General features: G+C 44.6%; 1 protein-coding gene across 1 annotated transcript; it reads right to left on the minus strand.

The window, feature by feature from the left end:
* Nucleotides 1-6,185: 6,185 nt before the first annotated feature.
* On the minus strand, nucleotides 6,186-15,032 carry LOC147008925 (uncharacterized). Its single transcript, XM_085864583.1, has 5 exons — nucleotides 12,476-15,032; nucleotides 9,416-10,661; nucleotides 9,022-9,091; nucleotides 8,009-8,176; nucleotides 6,186-6,474 (listed from the first exon to the last, which is right to left on the minus strand). The coding sequence occupies exons 1-4, from the start codon at nucleotides 12,598-12,600 to the stop codon at nucleotides 8,031-8,033; spliced, it is 1,587 nt and encodes a 528-aa protein (XP_085720709.1). The 5' UTR covers nucleotides 12,601-15,032; the 3' UTR covers nucleotides 6,186-6,474; nucleotides 8,009-8,030.
* Nucleotides 15,033-16,047: the final 1,015 nt, after the last annotated feature.

Raw genomic sequence — 16,047 nt, forward strand, 5'->3', positions numbered from 1 at the left:
ACATTAATTGTGACGTCATTCGTGATGTCATAGCACCGTGTCTTGTCATTGGTCGACAGATAAATGGCCGTAACTTGGGAACTGCTTGTCAGATTGACATCAAACCTCGAAAAGGCACATCTGCGGGGCCCCGGCAATATTCGTGGCAAGTTTCAATCAGATCGGACCGGCAGTTGTTGAGAAATGGTGGTCGCAGACAAACAGATGGACAGACACACACACACACACACACACACACACACACACAGATTGCTGGAATTATAGATCGATGCTGTTATCATTATTCTGAGAAATAAATGGCGTGATAAGGTGGAACGACACTTCAGCTGCCATATATACACCTTTTCAACACTGAAGAAAGCCATAAAATTGAAAGAAAAAAAAGAGGAAGCATTGTGACATCATTCGTAACGTCATAGCACTGTGTCCTGTTTGGTTGACAGACAATATATCGGTCGTTATTGGTTGACAGACATTGGTCATTGTATCACGTTATTCTTTTTATTACTGCCAATTATTGTGATATTATTATTATTAATACCAGTGCGGGCCCGTAGGTGCGTGCCAGTATGTGCAGCTTCGTGCCTGCAGTATCAGGTCCCCAGCATCAATTGTGACGTCATATCAAACGAAGAAGAAGAATTGTGACATATTTTACATATTTTTAGTTTTACATATCTAGTTTACATATTTGTGAATATTGAACAATCTCTGATTATCTCAATGGATGGAGGATCGTTTTGAATCCCACTCCTGCGGCCATTTTACTGAAATCACGAATCACCTCTCTTCATGTCGCTTCCTCCACTCACACACACTCCGCCCCACGATCGACGTTCTTGTGAGAAAGTTATTTCCGTGAAACGTTTTATATTTGAATCACACTCGCCGTGTCACTCTCGTCTTCACTCGGATTTTCAATCGAATCCAAAACAAGAGAAATCTAACATGGAATACACCACCGGTTCACTTCTCCATCAACCCACAGACGTTATCTCTTACAATCACCGCTTACCTGCTGTGGAGGTCGGGATGGTTCTCCGGAGACGAACATCATGACCGCTGCGATCAGAGACCACATCTCTCATGCACGTCTATCCACAGAATGGCGTTTCACAATCAATCTCTGTGTTGAATGATCCCGAATATGGAATTCTCTTTGTCTCCAACAACAACCATTGTGACGTCATACTTGCCTGTAGCCACGCCCCCTCCTCACCGCATCATTTCTTTCCACCTTTTGTATAATTTATTTATTTTTCTCTGATTAATCTCGGTAAAAACCATGCGGCCCAAGTTGATGAACATCACGAGTGTTTTATCCGCCCTGTTTATGACCTGTAATCAGAGTTCAGCTTCTCGTTTTTATATTTAAATTAACAAAAATTCGATCGCACTATTTTATTATCGCGCCGTTGAGAATTGTAGTACAGTTTACCGCCGCGCGTTAATTCCGGGGTAGACGCACTATTTTATTATCGCGCCGTTGAGAATTGTAGTACAGTTCACCGCCGCGCATTAATTCCGGGGTAGACGCACTATTTCCGCGGACGGAGGAATGACGTCAATTAACTGTAAAAATAGTCTCAATCATCAACACGAAAAATAAACAAATACATATCAGGAATTAGTGAAAAACAATGAGAATCTTGCACATTTATGATGGTATTCTGGTGTGAAGGAATGAACGAAGGGAGGGTGTGTGAATGGCGGTTTGACGTCGTGTGGTGTTTGATGAAATCCTGTGGGGAACGAATGACGTTTCCTGGTGATAAGGAACATGATGTTGACGCACGAGGAGGATTTGGCGCGATCGGAGAACTGAACGATCACTTGGACCATCGACAGAAGGTTTCACTTGAACGTCACGTGTTTCACCTCGTCGGACAAGGTAATTACGTCACTGATTACATGTTAAGGTTTCGGAAGGGAGTGAGAAGGTGTGATTTTGGGGATTACGACGCTGGTGATGAAATAAAAGATCAAATGAGAGATAAATGTTCATCGCCATGTCTGTGTTGAGGTCTCCTTCACGAAGCTCACTTGAACATGGACACCATGATCCGGACAGCTCGGTCTGGGGAAGTATCCGAGACTCGAACCACACAAATGGAACAAAACATCATCAACACTCCCAACATGGAGGATGTTAACGTGATGAACAAAACATCATCAACACTCCCAACATGGAGGATGTTAACGTGATGAATAAAACATCATCAACACTCCCAACATGGAGGATGTTAACGTGATGAACAAAACATCATCAACACTCTCAACATGGAGGATGTTAACGTGATGAACAAAACATCATCAACACTCCCAACATGGAGGATGTTAACGTGATGAACAAAACACCATCAACACTCCCAACATGGAGGATGTTAACGTGATGAACAAAACATCATCAACACTCCCAACATGGAGGATGTTAACGTCATGAACAAAACATCATCAACACTCCCAACATGGAGGATGTTAACGTGATGAACAAAACATCATCAACACTCTCAACATGGAGGATGTTAACGTGATGAACAAAACATCATCAACACTCCCAACATGGAGGATGTTAACGTGATGAACAAAACATCATCAACACTCCCAACATGGAGGATGTTAACGTGATGAATAAAACATCATCAACACTCCCAACATGGAGGATGTTAACGTGATGAACAAAACATCATCAACACTCCCAACATGGAGGATGTTAACGTGATGAACAAAACATCATCAACACTCCCAACACGGAGGATGTTAACGTGATGAACAAAACATCATCAACACTCCCAACATGGAGGATGTAAACGTGATGAACAAAACATCATCAACACTCCCAACATGGAGGATGTTAACGTGATGAACAAAACATCATCAACACTCCCAACATGGAGGATGTAAACGTGATGAACAAAACATCATCAACACTCCCAACATGGAGGATGTTAACGTGATGAACAAAACATCATCAACACTCCCAACATGGAGGATGTTAACGTGATGAACAAAACATCATCAACACTCTCAACATGGAGGATGTTAACGTGATGAACAAAACATCATCAACACTCCCAACATGGAGGAGGTTAACGTGATGAACAAAACATCATCAACACTCCCAACATGGAGGATGTTATCGTGATGAACAAAACATCATCAACACTCCCAACATGGAGGATGTTAACGTGATGAACAAAACATCATCAACACTCCCAACATGGAGGATGTTAACGTGATGAACAAAACATCATCAACACTCCCAACATGGAGGATGTTAACGTGATGAACAAAACATCATCAACACTCTCAACATGGAGGATGTTAACGTGATGAACAAAACATCATCAACACTCCCAACATGGAGGATGTTAACGTGATGAACAAAACATCATCAACACTCCCAACATGGAGGATGTTAACGTCATGAACAAAACTCAATCTCAACAAACTTCAAATGAGCCGCCTGTGTGGAAACAACGTCATACAAATCTGGTGACGTCACGAGAAGTTTTAACTTCTCAGGTTTTCCGTTTCATGATCGTCCCGTCCACCTCTCCCCAATCCGTCATTTCAGCCGAACTGTTGCGAATCTGGAAGCCATGATCACACAACATACAGGTCCTGTAGATCAGTTATATCTGCAAGTTAATGTTGCCAGTTAGGGTCCCGATCCTCGTCTAATGGGTAATTAAATGTTCATGTGCTGTGGAGTTATTTTGATAGTTTGGGTTTTTCTTTCATTTTTCCACCAATATCAACGCCGACGACACCGCATCACCCTCACCTTCACTTCGCTTCCTTCACCTCGCTCTGGCCGACGTCATGGTGGATGGAGTTCAAGGAGGAGCCGTGCGGCGGCGCTCGACCAATGAGCGTGCAACGAGTGAAGTGATCGTCGCCCACCAATGAGATATCGCGACAGGAGGAAAGGGCTCCGCGTGATGTCACCATGCCCTCTGGCCAATCAAGGAGCTTGCCGCCCGTTTTGGCCAGTGAGAGAGACGAAGAGCGATTTGTGCGCCAAAAAACAGCCAGTGAGAGAGGGAAGGTTGCAAGGAGGCGGTTTCCCCCCCCCCCCACACCCCCTCTGAAGAGGGGCTATAATTATAGGCGCGGTCTGCGCGTTGGGGAGTTCTGAGAGTTCTGCAAAGAAGTGAACATCTGCGTGCAAGGTGGTAGAGTGAAAAGCGTCTGCGCACGGAGTGGTCGGTGTAATGTCCGAGGTGCAGTGGAACAGGAAGAGTGAGAGCGTTAAGCAGTAACTCCGCTTTATTGGCCGCCCGGATGTACATCACTGCCACCCCTAGCGGGCGAGTCATGACATACGAAAACCCAACCACGTGATACAGCACAGTCGGGGCAACGGAGGGTCTTCTCCTGCCAGCTTTCGCCCTGCCGACTTCCGTTCGCCTGGAGCCCTGTCGTGAGGGAATCTGGATTGTGCTGGGGTTCCAGTTCTGCCCCGAGGACCTGGTCTTTGAAGACCGCACGAGGCGGACAGGTCCGAGACAGGCCTCAATAAAGACCATTTTGGTCCGATTCTTTGGCTGTGTGCGTATGTGTGTTTGTGGCGCCAGTCAGTTAAGTAGGAAATTGTATAAGTGCCGTGCTGTATATATACGTGCATTTCTTTTAATCGGTTTAACTCTGCTCTTGCGTGCTTCCCTCGTCACCCAATTATTATTGTAAATAAACATCCCCATTTGTGAAATGTATCCGCTCGTTCATGTCCTTTTTCATTGGCTTAGCGTGATGTGTGTTGGGAAACTAGTCAGGCTGTTGCCGCTATAACGGGACATTTGGACCGACGGACCTCGGCGATAAACCACTCGGATCGCACATGGTTCGAGTACGCTAAGCGGCTCGTTCCGTACAGGTGCCGTCGAGGGTGTGGAGACTCGGTAAATGGCCACGTGGTTATGTAGGTATTTTGAAAATTGGCGAATAACCCTGCACCACGTGGCAGAAATATTGACGCTTCACGGTCCGATAAGGGACCCGTACTTTTCCGTTTTCCGAAAAGGTACGATCTAAATTCCGGGCAATCGGTCGAGCCGACTCTACTGCTCCATCTCGCGGTCGTGCTCGCGGCCGACGCCCGGCCCTGCAACATTGGTGTCCAGGACCGGGACTCGTACCCCTTCGTCCACAAAATTCAGGGGTGGAGCGAGCGAACCCCCCCTCCCGTTCCCCCAAATTTCGAGCGTTTTAAAATTATTCCCAGCACGCAACATGTTGAGCCAAGACGAGCTGAGGCAGGTGGGTAGTAGTTGTGGTAATAGTGTAGATGAACCCATGGTCTTGGACACCACCTCCATGCAGGTTGACCATCCCCCACAACCAAACACAAAGTCCGTAAAGGGCGCAGGGGTGGTGTATGACACTTCCCTCCGTCACACTTCCCTCCCGACCCTTGGCGGATCCGCGCCCGACCAAAGCGAATCGGCTTCGTCAGGGTCGCTTGACATGAACCATTTGGTGGAGATGCTCAGACGAGCAATGAGTGAGTATTTAAAAACAAACATGTAAGAATTGAAAGGGGATTTGGAGCACAATATGGATGCAACTATGCAAACACTGAGGGGCGATATGCAAACCCTGAGGGTTGTGGTTTCGGAATCGCCATCAACGCCACCAAGCAGTGAGTGAGATGGTGTGACGAGGTGATTATGTGCCGCTTTCCTCAACGCGGTGTGTTGTTTGTGTTTGTGTGTGTGAAGCCTTTTCCTTGATTGATATAAAATTTCACACCCCTGCAACTATCTCAATCAAATTTTACAAACATGCTGGGAATACCCAGGGTCAGGTCGTGGGCACAACCCCCTCCATCCCCCCAAATCACTCAACCCTTGAAGGAAATTCACTGTCGACACGTTTGTGTAGGTCTGGAAATCTAAGAAATAAAAACAGCTGGTCTAATCAACACTAAATATTACAAACGTTCCAGGGGTACCCACGGTCAAGGGTCAAGGCCAACGTGCAGCAGCTTAAAACTTAGCCAAGTTTCTGAAATACAAGAACCCAAAATTTGCTTCCTCTCCGTGCTCCGGTTTGGCCTCGAAAGAGAAACAAACACAGAAACACTTTAAATTACTTACATAATTAGTAATCATGAGGAGACATTTCCAAAACAATATTTTCGACACCGTTCCTTGGATTTATAAATAACATAACTTGAAAGGAAAAGAGATTTTAGGTCAATTTTATTCTCTGTCATTACAAGAGAAAATCTACATTCACACAAGAAAATTAACACTTTTATCAAAGACAATTCAACAGTGGAGTCTTGGGTGCTGGAGTGAAATGTAACATCAAGGTTGGAGAACCTTGGAGGGATACTTGTGGAAAAGATCCTTCAGGAACAGCAATGAAGGAGAGCCATTGGGAATGATTATTGAGGAGATGAGGCCGCTCAGGCTGGAGATGTTTTGGAAGAATATTTGAAGTCGATCCAGATGATGATGGCAGCAGCTGAAGGGAAGGAGGAAACAAAAAAACGGTAAAGATAATGTTGGGGTGTAAATGTGTTTACACAGTGTTGAGGAGACGCGTGGTGTCCAGTGATGAAGTGACACATGGTGTGCAATGATGATGACGCATGGTGTACAGTGATGAGGTGACGCATGGTGTCCAGTGTTGGTGATGCATGGTGTCCAGTGATGAGGTGACGTATGGTGTGCAATGATGAAGTGACACGGTGTGCAATGATGGTGACGCATGGTGTACAGTGATGAGGTGACGCATGGTGTCCAGTGTTGGTGATGCATGGTGTCCAGTGATGAGGTGATGTATGGTGTGCAATGATGATGATGCATGGTGTCCAGTGATGAAGTGACACATGGTGTGCAATGATGGTGACGCATGGTGTCCAGTGATGGTGACACATGGTGTGCAATGATGAAGTGATGCATGGTGTCCAGTGATGGTGACACATGGTGTGCAATGATGGTGACGCATGGTGTGCAATGATGAAGTGATGCATGGTGTCCAGTGATGGTGACACATGGTGTCCAGTGATGGTGACACATGGTGTCCAGTGATGGTGACGCATGGTGTGCAATGATGAAGTGACACGGTGTGCAATGATGGTGACGCATGGTGTACAGTGATGAGGTGACGCATGGTGTTCAGTGTTGGTGATGCATGGTGTCCAGTGATGAGGTGATGTATGGTGTGCAATGATGATGATGCATGGTGTCCAGTGATGAAGTGACACATGGTGTGCAATGATGGTGACGCATGGTGTCCAGTGATGGTGATGCATGGTGTCCAGTGATGGTGACACATGGTGTGCAATGATGAAGTGATGCATGGTGTCCAGTGATGGTGACACATGGTGTGCAATGATGGTGACGCATGGTGTGCAATGATGAAGTGATGCATGGTGTCCAGTGATGGTGACACATGGTGTCCAGTGATGGTGACACATGGTGTCCAGTGATGGTGACGAATGGTGTGCAATGATGGTGACACATGGTGTGCAATGATGAAGTGATGCATGGTGTCCAGTGATGGTGACACATGGTGTCCAGTGATGGTGACACATGGTGTCCAGTGATGGTGACACATGGTGTGCAATGATGGTGACGCATGGTGTCCAGTGATGGTGACGCATGGTGTCCAGTGATGAAGTGAAGTATGGTGTCCAGTGATGAAGTGACACATGGTGTCCAGTGATGAAGTGATGCATGGTGTCCAGTGATGAAGTGAAGTATGGTGTCCAGTGATGAAGTGACACATGGTGTCCAGTGATGAAGTGACGCAGCAAATCCCAAGTGTTCATGGCTGCAGTTTCCTTCATGAGTGACAGACCATGATTGGCATTGATTGTACAAATCAGGGAGAGACCTCACCTGTTTCATGTTGGCCGATTCATTCTAACGTGTAAATTGTCTTCACTCGGAATTATTGAGTTCTCATCATAAACAAGGAAGTGACAAATTGACAAACAAGGACACAAAAAGGATGCAAATCATTAAATCAAGTCCATGGAAGGTGTAAGTACCTGGAGTTCTTGAGACTGATGTTCATTGAAAAAATGCTGAATCTGCCATCTGTAAGAGCCTGGTGTATCGTCTTTTGTTTCTGGACAGTTTGTACGATGGAACGATGTTGGAATCTCTGCCAAACATGGCATCTTCCTCCCCAGCAACTGTCACGATGACGTCTTCCTCTGCACACAACAACAACAACAACAACAACAACAACAACAACAACAACAACAACAACAACAACAACAACAACAACAACACCGCCAACAACAACAACCACAACAACAACAACAACAACAACAACAACAACAACAACAACAACAACAACAACAAGGTCAAAAAGACGAAGCAGCATTGTCATCATAATCTCCATCATTATCACGTGTCCCAATGCAGTCCTGGAATGAATTTCTCTCTCTCACTCTCTCACTCTCTCACTCTCTCACTCTCTCACTCTCTCACTCTCTCACTCTCTCACTCTCTCACTCTCAATGTTATTTCACTTCCCCCTGCAATTTCACATCTTGATTTTTCTTCATCACCATCTCCCACCTTATTTACATGAACCTTTACTTTCTAACAGTTTACAAGAGAACTTTGGTAGTTTGGTCCATCATGCCTGCACCTCCTGCAGAAGCACACAAATCCCCACTTACTGTTCAAATTTATATTTAAAAACCTCTGATGTCCTTCGGGTGAACCAAGATGTACAACTTATGGGAAGGGAGCTCGAGTCACCCCAAGCAAATTGGAAGTGGGATTGTAAAAATTTGATTTTTCAAACAATTAACTTTAATGATCATCCAGGTGCACACAATGACTTCTGCATGAACACATCAACACTCGAACCACACTTCCACCAACTGGAAGATTTGTTTGGTACTTCTCTGACTTCGATTGCAGCAAAACATTCGTGTTTTCACCATTTCGAAGGCACGGACAAAATGGGACACTATGGAGGTGAAGAACACGGAGTTTAGACAAAGTTTGTAATAATTTATGCGAGGTAAGAATCTTGGTAACTTACGTTCCATCCGGTAAGAAGGTTTCTTGTAAGAGGGTGGAGGAGGAGGGAACGAGCGCCTGTTCTGGGGGGTCTTTGGAGAAAGAATAAAAATATAAAAGATTAAACACATTGATGTGTTCATCAGATTGATAACTTGTTCAGGAAAGGGAACATCAGGAGATGAACTGATGGAACAGGTAATCGATGACAAGGTGAATTAGTCGATTTGATCCAATCAAGGTGAGTTATAATTCTTGTTATTTATCCTACGTGGGGATGACCATGCCAATTTGTGACCTTGATCACAAAAATAATAATTACAATTATCCAACTGAACAACTTCATCGTGGGGTTCACTGTGTTTGTACCCAGTGTGTTCACCCCCAACTTCTCCCAAGTACCAAAGAGTCCTCACCTGTTGAAGGTCCTGCATACGGTCTGATCCATCAACACCGTGCTGCACCTGTTGCTGGCTTTGATCACGTTGAGGTTTTTGTTCCTTCTGCACTCCAACAACGTGTGGTTTCTGTTGTTGACCTGGTTGCTGTTTGAGCGATTCATCACGTTCAGGTTTTCGTTCCTCATCACGTTTCCTCTGTCCTTCCTCTCTGTGCTTTTGTATTTTTTTCTTTCTCTGTCTACGTGGTTCTTTTTCTTTCTGGTGCACCTCTTCCTGTTTCATTTCCCCTCGTTTATCGTGCTCTCGTCTCTTTCTCTCCTTTTCCTCACATCGCCAAACCTCATGTTCCCGTGTCTGAACGTCGTTTTCTCGTTTACATATCTCCAGCTCCAGCAGATGTACCGCCTGCTCTCGACACAAAGACTCTTCCTCTTTTATTCTCTTTGTCTCCACAAATTTATCTTGCCGCCCACTCTCCTCCTCTTCTCTTTGGTGCACCAGTTTCTCCCTCTTCTCCACATCTTGTTCTCTCAATCTAATCTCGTCCTCTTGGCGACATGTCTCAAACTCTCTGTGTTTAATCTCGAGGTCTTTCAATTCCATATTTTTATCAAATCGAGCCTGTTGTTCCAACTCGATTCTCTCTCGTTTATCAATCTCTCTCTCCAACCCGAACAGCACGTGCTCACTGTTTAAAACTTGTTGCTCTTTTTGCTGAATCTCAAGCATTCTGCGTGTCTGCTCCTGATGGACCGAGTCCTTCCATCGTAGGAATTCCTCTTGTTCTCTCAGGAATCCCTCTTCCATTTCCCTCCACTCTGCCTCCTTTATTTTATTTAGCTCTTCTTCATTCTTTTTCTCCTGTTCTTCCTCATCACGTTTTCTCATTTCCTCTTCCTTGTTTCTCCTCTGCTGCTCTTCCTCTGTTTTATTCTGCTGTTCTCTCTCTTTTCTCCATCGTTCATCCTCATGTCTGTGTTGAACGTCTTTTTCCTGCACAGATTTTTCTGCGAGCTGAATTAATCGCTCTCTTTCTTTCATTCGTTCTTCTTTCTGGTGCAATTTTTCACCTCTTTCCTGTAGTTTCTGTCTCTCTCTCTGCCACAACTGTTCAAACAATGCCTTTTTTTCTTCCATTCTTTTATCCTCATCTTCCTTCACCTTTTGAATCTCCAACACCTCCTTTTGTTGATCCTCCTCCAGCAACGGCCACTCCTTTTTTCCCATTTTTTTCTGCAAGTGCTTCCGGCCACAACAAAAACTGCAACAAAACAAGGGCAATGCTCGTAAGTTTGAGGAAAATGTATGATTTTGTGAACGACCAAACACATGTTCCATGAGTGTTGCATTGAAGAAAACGAAGATGAGACGATTCAATTCCTTACACACATGGTCTGATTGAAAGATATCTTGACCAATCAAATCTCAACGAAACTCCAGACACTGAAATACAAGCATCAACAAGGACAGTCGGAAGAACACATCCCTCCGCCAGGCTGATTAGTTTACGTTTTGTATCCCAGTGAAAGGCTGGATCTGGATTTGGACGTAAACTAAAATGTAATCGGCTTGTTCTGGTCACCAACAAACTCATCCTCCAAGTTTCATCCGAATCCGTCCCTAACTTTTTGAGATATCACACTGTATGTGTATCGTTTTCGCACTATCATTCAATCGTGAAAAATGAGTTTAAAAAATCCTCGGATCCAGATCCGGATTCAGATCTTCACCAAAATCGAATCATTCAGTCAGTGTCACATGCCAAACCTCTCCAACAAATTTCCTCCAAATCCATCTTCAAATTTTTGAGATATTGTTCACAATCAGACGAACAAACAAACAAAAGAGAAAGGGGTGAAAACAAAATGTCCATCCACCTGCAGAGGAGGAGGTATTAAGACCAGACTCCGGACCGTGGGCCTGTTTGTGTACAAGCGAACACATCCTACGGTATTTCCAGTCTTGTCTGTCTCCTTGGTCATTTCTTTCTTATGGTGTGTCTGAGGCCTTAAGGTTGTCTGAGGACCTTCCGATCGTATGAAACCCAGGGCACGCAGTTTGCAATAGTTCTTTTGTAATTGTATCTTTTGTTTTCCCTACCCTGTTGTTGAATACACTTTGTGAGGAAAAACATCATAATAACAATAATAATGACTAGCCGAAACCCCGTCACAGACGGATTCCGTTCATTCAACCACCCTCACCAGCTCACCCACACTCGAGGGACATGGACTGGACAGGGCTTGCTTGCCTCCGCCTACTCATCCCCCGCCCCTGCCCCATTCCCCCCGCCTCCCACCCCTTGCCTTCAATTTGCTTACACCCGCCCAAAAATGTGCTTACCTTGCCCCCCGCCTCTTCACTCCTCGCCCCCGTCTCAACAAAAAGTGTTTACTCTGCTTCAGAGTTGAAGGTTGACTATTGGCACCATGTGCGATGCACTCTTACAGGGACGAAGTTTCTTCAGTCCAGGTCACAGTACCGAGAAAAACGGGACGCGACCGCTCGGAGGAGCATAAAATTGGTCCTTCAGTATTAATATATAGATAATAACTTGGGCTCTGTGGAGTGATTCTCCTTTTCCTAATTCCGAGCCGCAGTGGCTCTTGATAGTCCATTGAAGAAGAGGTTGGGTTCAGGGGCGACTCCTGTCCCAAACAAAACATAGCCCCATCCGACATGGCAAAACCATTCATGTCACCAATTCAGTACCGGCCATGAAGGAAGTTCCAGCACATCGCTCAACTGCCTAAGACGTTCCGCTGAAGTATGGTAGAACAGCATTTCGGACCTCGACTCTGCTCGGAGTGTCTGAACCCGTTTTAATTGTGGTTTGTCAGGATTCAGACAGGAAACAGACTGAATGTCACTTTCAGGATTCAGACTGAATGTCACTTTGAAGGAGAGTGTGCTCCGTGTTCCGGTCCTCCCTGTTGTCACTGGACCAGACATTCGTTTGCCAGACTTGATGATTCGTAAGAATTTAATGTAAACTCGTTTCAAAGATCTGTACTATCTTGTCCTCTTGGATGAAGGCATTATTTAAATATTGATGAAAAGTCACGTGATCTTTACCAGTGAATGCCGGGCTTTCTTTGATTCCTCCTCCTCCCGAACCACCTCGCTGGTTTAAAGGAGATCACGACGACGAATAAGAGGAGCGCGATCGTGACGAACACGACATCGCGAACACTCGACATCACCGGTACCTCCACATCATCATTGTGGAACAACTATGGACAGGGACAAGGGCAGAAACAAAAGAAATTAGAAACAAGAGAAATTGAAATTAAACTAAACAACATTTATTAATTATTTAACAAAATCCAAAACTTTGTAACAAAACAAGACCAAGATGTTACAATCACAGTGGTTCATGGAATGTACGAGAGTTTATCATTTGAACCACACTTGACAAGTTCAGTTTTTTAAGGAGTTTGGGAAGTGACTTGTAATTTGTTGAGAATGCTGCGGATAACTCGACTACCCTTTACAAAAACACCGTGGAACCTTCAACGTACACCGACAATGAGTGCTGCACACGGGTCCTCGTGCTTCACGTTCCTCTGATGGTGCACACATTGATGGACCGCAATACAGGTGAAACACCAGGGCGGCAGTTTATACCGGGATTGAGATTCTAACCCAAGCAACACAGCTCAGAGGTGAGTGTACAAACTGTGAGTGCACAGCAGCCCTGAGATGTATTTTTTCGATATCAATATCCACTGAACAAACGAGGAATGTGAAGATTCCTCCATCGACACGACCATGAAGGAGCTTTTCCCTTTCAGGAACAAATTCCAAGTTTCCTTGGTGGAGAAAGTTCACTTACAGTTTCCAACCAAAAATAAATTCTTTATATTCTTCATCACATGCTCATGGTGAACAGGGATCACAACAATTTAAAGGACACAAGGAATATCAATGTGGGATTTTAAAGATTACTCCTGGAATCTTTCATTTCTGCAGAAAAGTGCCATAAGACAAGACAGCCGGCTAAAGAGGAATGAAAATGGCAAAGCAGTGGGACCTGATGAGATCCCAGTGGAAGTTTGGACCTGCCTCGGTGAATGTGGAGTCAGGTGTTGAATAAACGATTCTCCTGTGTTATGATAACAGAGGAGGTTCCAAGGGAATGGAGCCAAAACATTCTGGGAATATTAATTAAGGCCTTTAATTATCTTCAAAAGGGATGTTTTAATTAACCCAAACACCGAATTTTCACTTCCTTGGAGTTCCCTTCACATGCAAAGTTTCACGATGCTCGGTCTCATGGTTTTGGAGTTATGGAGGAGACACTCACAGACACACACACACACACACACACACACACACACACACACACACACACACACACACACACACACACACACACACACTACAAGTTTCCTCAGAAGTAACTTTTCCAGGATGTTCTTGATAAACATAAATTATCCAAACAGGTTTCCACGATGATTTATATCTTCTTACGAGTTATCCCCAACTACCAAGTACAATGTGATTACAACACCACACACAAATGTACACACACGGGACTACAACTTCGCCGACACACAAAGTACCCCCAGAGTGAGTTTCCATCTCAGAATAATTTTATTTTCCATCTCCAGGGAGTCTCCACATTTTCAAACCCTTCAGTGATCCAATGGTTCTTCCAACAGCACAGCATCCCGCCATTTTAATAAGAATGATGAACGATGGTTTATTCATTCAATGAACGAACGAACGATACAAAATGATGTTCATCACCCACGTGGCCAGACACACCTTGTTTTGACTCCGAGTAAACTGTTTCAGGACTCGAGTTTCAATGTTTGTGAATCTTCAACAATCTCTGATCATCTCAATGGATGGAGGATCGTTTTGAATCCCACTCCTGTGGCCATTTTACTAACATGACGAATCACCTCTCTTCATGTCGCTTCCTCCACTCACACACACTCCGCCCCACGATCGACGTTCTTATGAGATAGTTATTTCTGTGAAACATTTTATATTTGAATCACACTCGCCGTGTCACTCTCGTCTTCACTCGGATTTTCAATCGAATCCAAAACAAGAGAAATCTAACATGGAATGCACCACCGGTTCACTTCTCCATCAACCCAAAAACGTTATCTCTTACAATCACCGCTTACCTGCTGTGGAGGTCGGGATGGTTCTCCGGAGACGAACATCATGACCGCTGCGATCAGAGACCACATCTCTCATGCACGTCTATCCACGGAATGGCGTTTCACAATCAATATCTGCATTAAATGATCCCGAATATGGAATTCTCATTGTCTCCAACAACAACCATTGTGACGTCATAATTGGCTGTGGCCACGCCCCCTCCTCGCCGCGTCATTTATTTTGACCGTTCCACCTTTTGAAGAATTTATGACCTATTTTCTGATTAATCTCGGTAAAACCATGCGGCCCAAGTTGATGAACATCACGAGTGTTTTATCCGCCCTGTTTCTGAACTGTAATCAGAGTTCAGGTTCTCGTTTTTATATTTAATTTCACAAAAATCCGATCGCACTATTTTATTATCGCGCCGTTGAGAATTGTGGTGCGGTTCACCGCCGCGCGTTAATTCCAGGGTCGACACACTATTTCCGGGGACAGAGAATGACGTCAATTAACTGTAAAAATAGTCTCAATCATCAACACGATAAATAAACAAATACATATCAGTAATTAGTGATGAACAAATACATATCAGTAATTAGTCATACACAAATACATATCAGTAATTAGTGATAAACAATGTGAATCTTGCACATTTACGATGGTATTCTGGTGTGAAGGAAGGGAGGGTGTGTGGATGGAGGTTTCCTGGTGATGAAGAACATGATGTTGACGACGAGAAGAATAATGACGCACGAGGAGGATTTGGCGCGATCAGAGAACTGAACAATCACTTGGACCATCGACAGAAGGTTTCATTTGAACGTCACGTGTTTCACCTCGTCGGACAAGGTAATTACGTCACTGATTACATGTTAGGGTTTCGGAAGGGAGTGAGAAGGTGTGATTTTGGGGATTACGACGCTGGTGATGAAATAAAGGATCAAATGAGAGATAAATGTTCATCGCCATGTCTGTGTTGAGGTCTCCTCCACGAAGCTCATTCGAACATCGACACCATGATCCGGACAGCTCGGTCTGGGGAAGTATCCGAGACTCGAACCACACAAATGGAACAAAACACCGTCAACACTCCCAACATGGAGGATGTTAACGTGATGAACAAAACATCATCAACACTCCCAACATGGAGGATGTTAACGTGATGAACAAAACATCATCAACACTCCCAACATGGAGGATGTTAATGTGATGAACAAAACATCATCAACATGAAGTGTGATGAAGTGAGAAGGACTCCATCAGACTGTGGACGACAGCTTTGCATGTGGTCAGGAGCTCAGGTGTGCTGAGGAAGGACTTTGCACGACGGAGGATGCTGAGTCGGCGAGTGGTTTTGGAGACCGGATTGGAAATGTGGATTTCCCAGGAAAGATCATGGCAGATAGAGAGACGCAGAAGTTTGAATGAAAGGATTTCTTCAGAGGATTGTTTAGAAAGTAGATCGGGGCGGGGAGTTTTCCAAAAGGTCCTTTCAGAGAGACATAGTGAGAGTGTGAGATTGGTCA

Source organism: Eptatretus burgeri, chromosome 18, assembly GCF_056783735.1.
Source record: "Eptatretus burgeri isolate ZD-2024b chromosome 18, Ebu_testis_v1, whole genome shotgun sequence".
In the NCBI taxonomy this organism is placed as follows: domain Eukaryota; kingdom Metazoa; phylum Chordata; class Myxini; order Myxiniformes; family Myxinidae; genus Eptatretus; species Eptatretus burgeri.

What these genes read in the sequence shown, in the direction of transcription:
- LOC147008925 (XM_085864583.1), bottom strand. Translation starts at nt 12,600, where the DNA reads ATGTCGAGTGTTCGCGATGTCGTGTTCGTCACGATCGCGCTCCTCTTA. An exon ending in AGAAAGCCCGGCATTCACTG is followed by an intron (nt 10,662 to 12,475) that starts GTAAAGATCACG and finishes GTTTTGTTGCAG; the next exon opens with TTTTTGTTGTGGCCGGAAGC. An exon ending in GTATGCAGGACCTTCAACAG is followed by an intron (nt 9,092 to 9,415) that starts GTGAGGACTCTT and finishes CTTTCTCCAAAG; the next exon opens with ACCCCCCAGAACAGGCGCTC.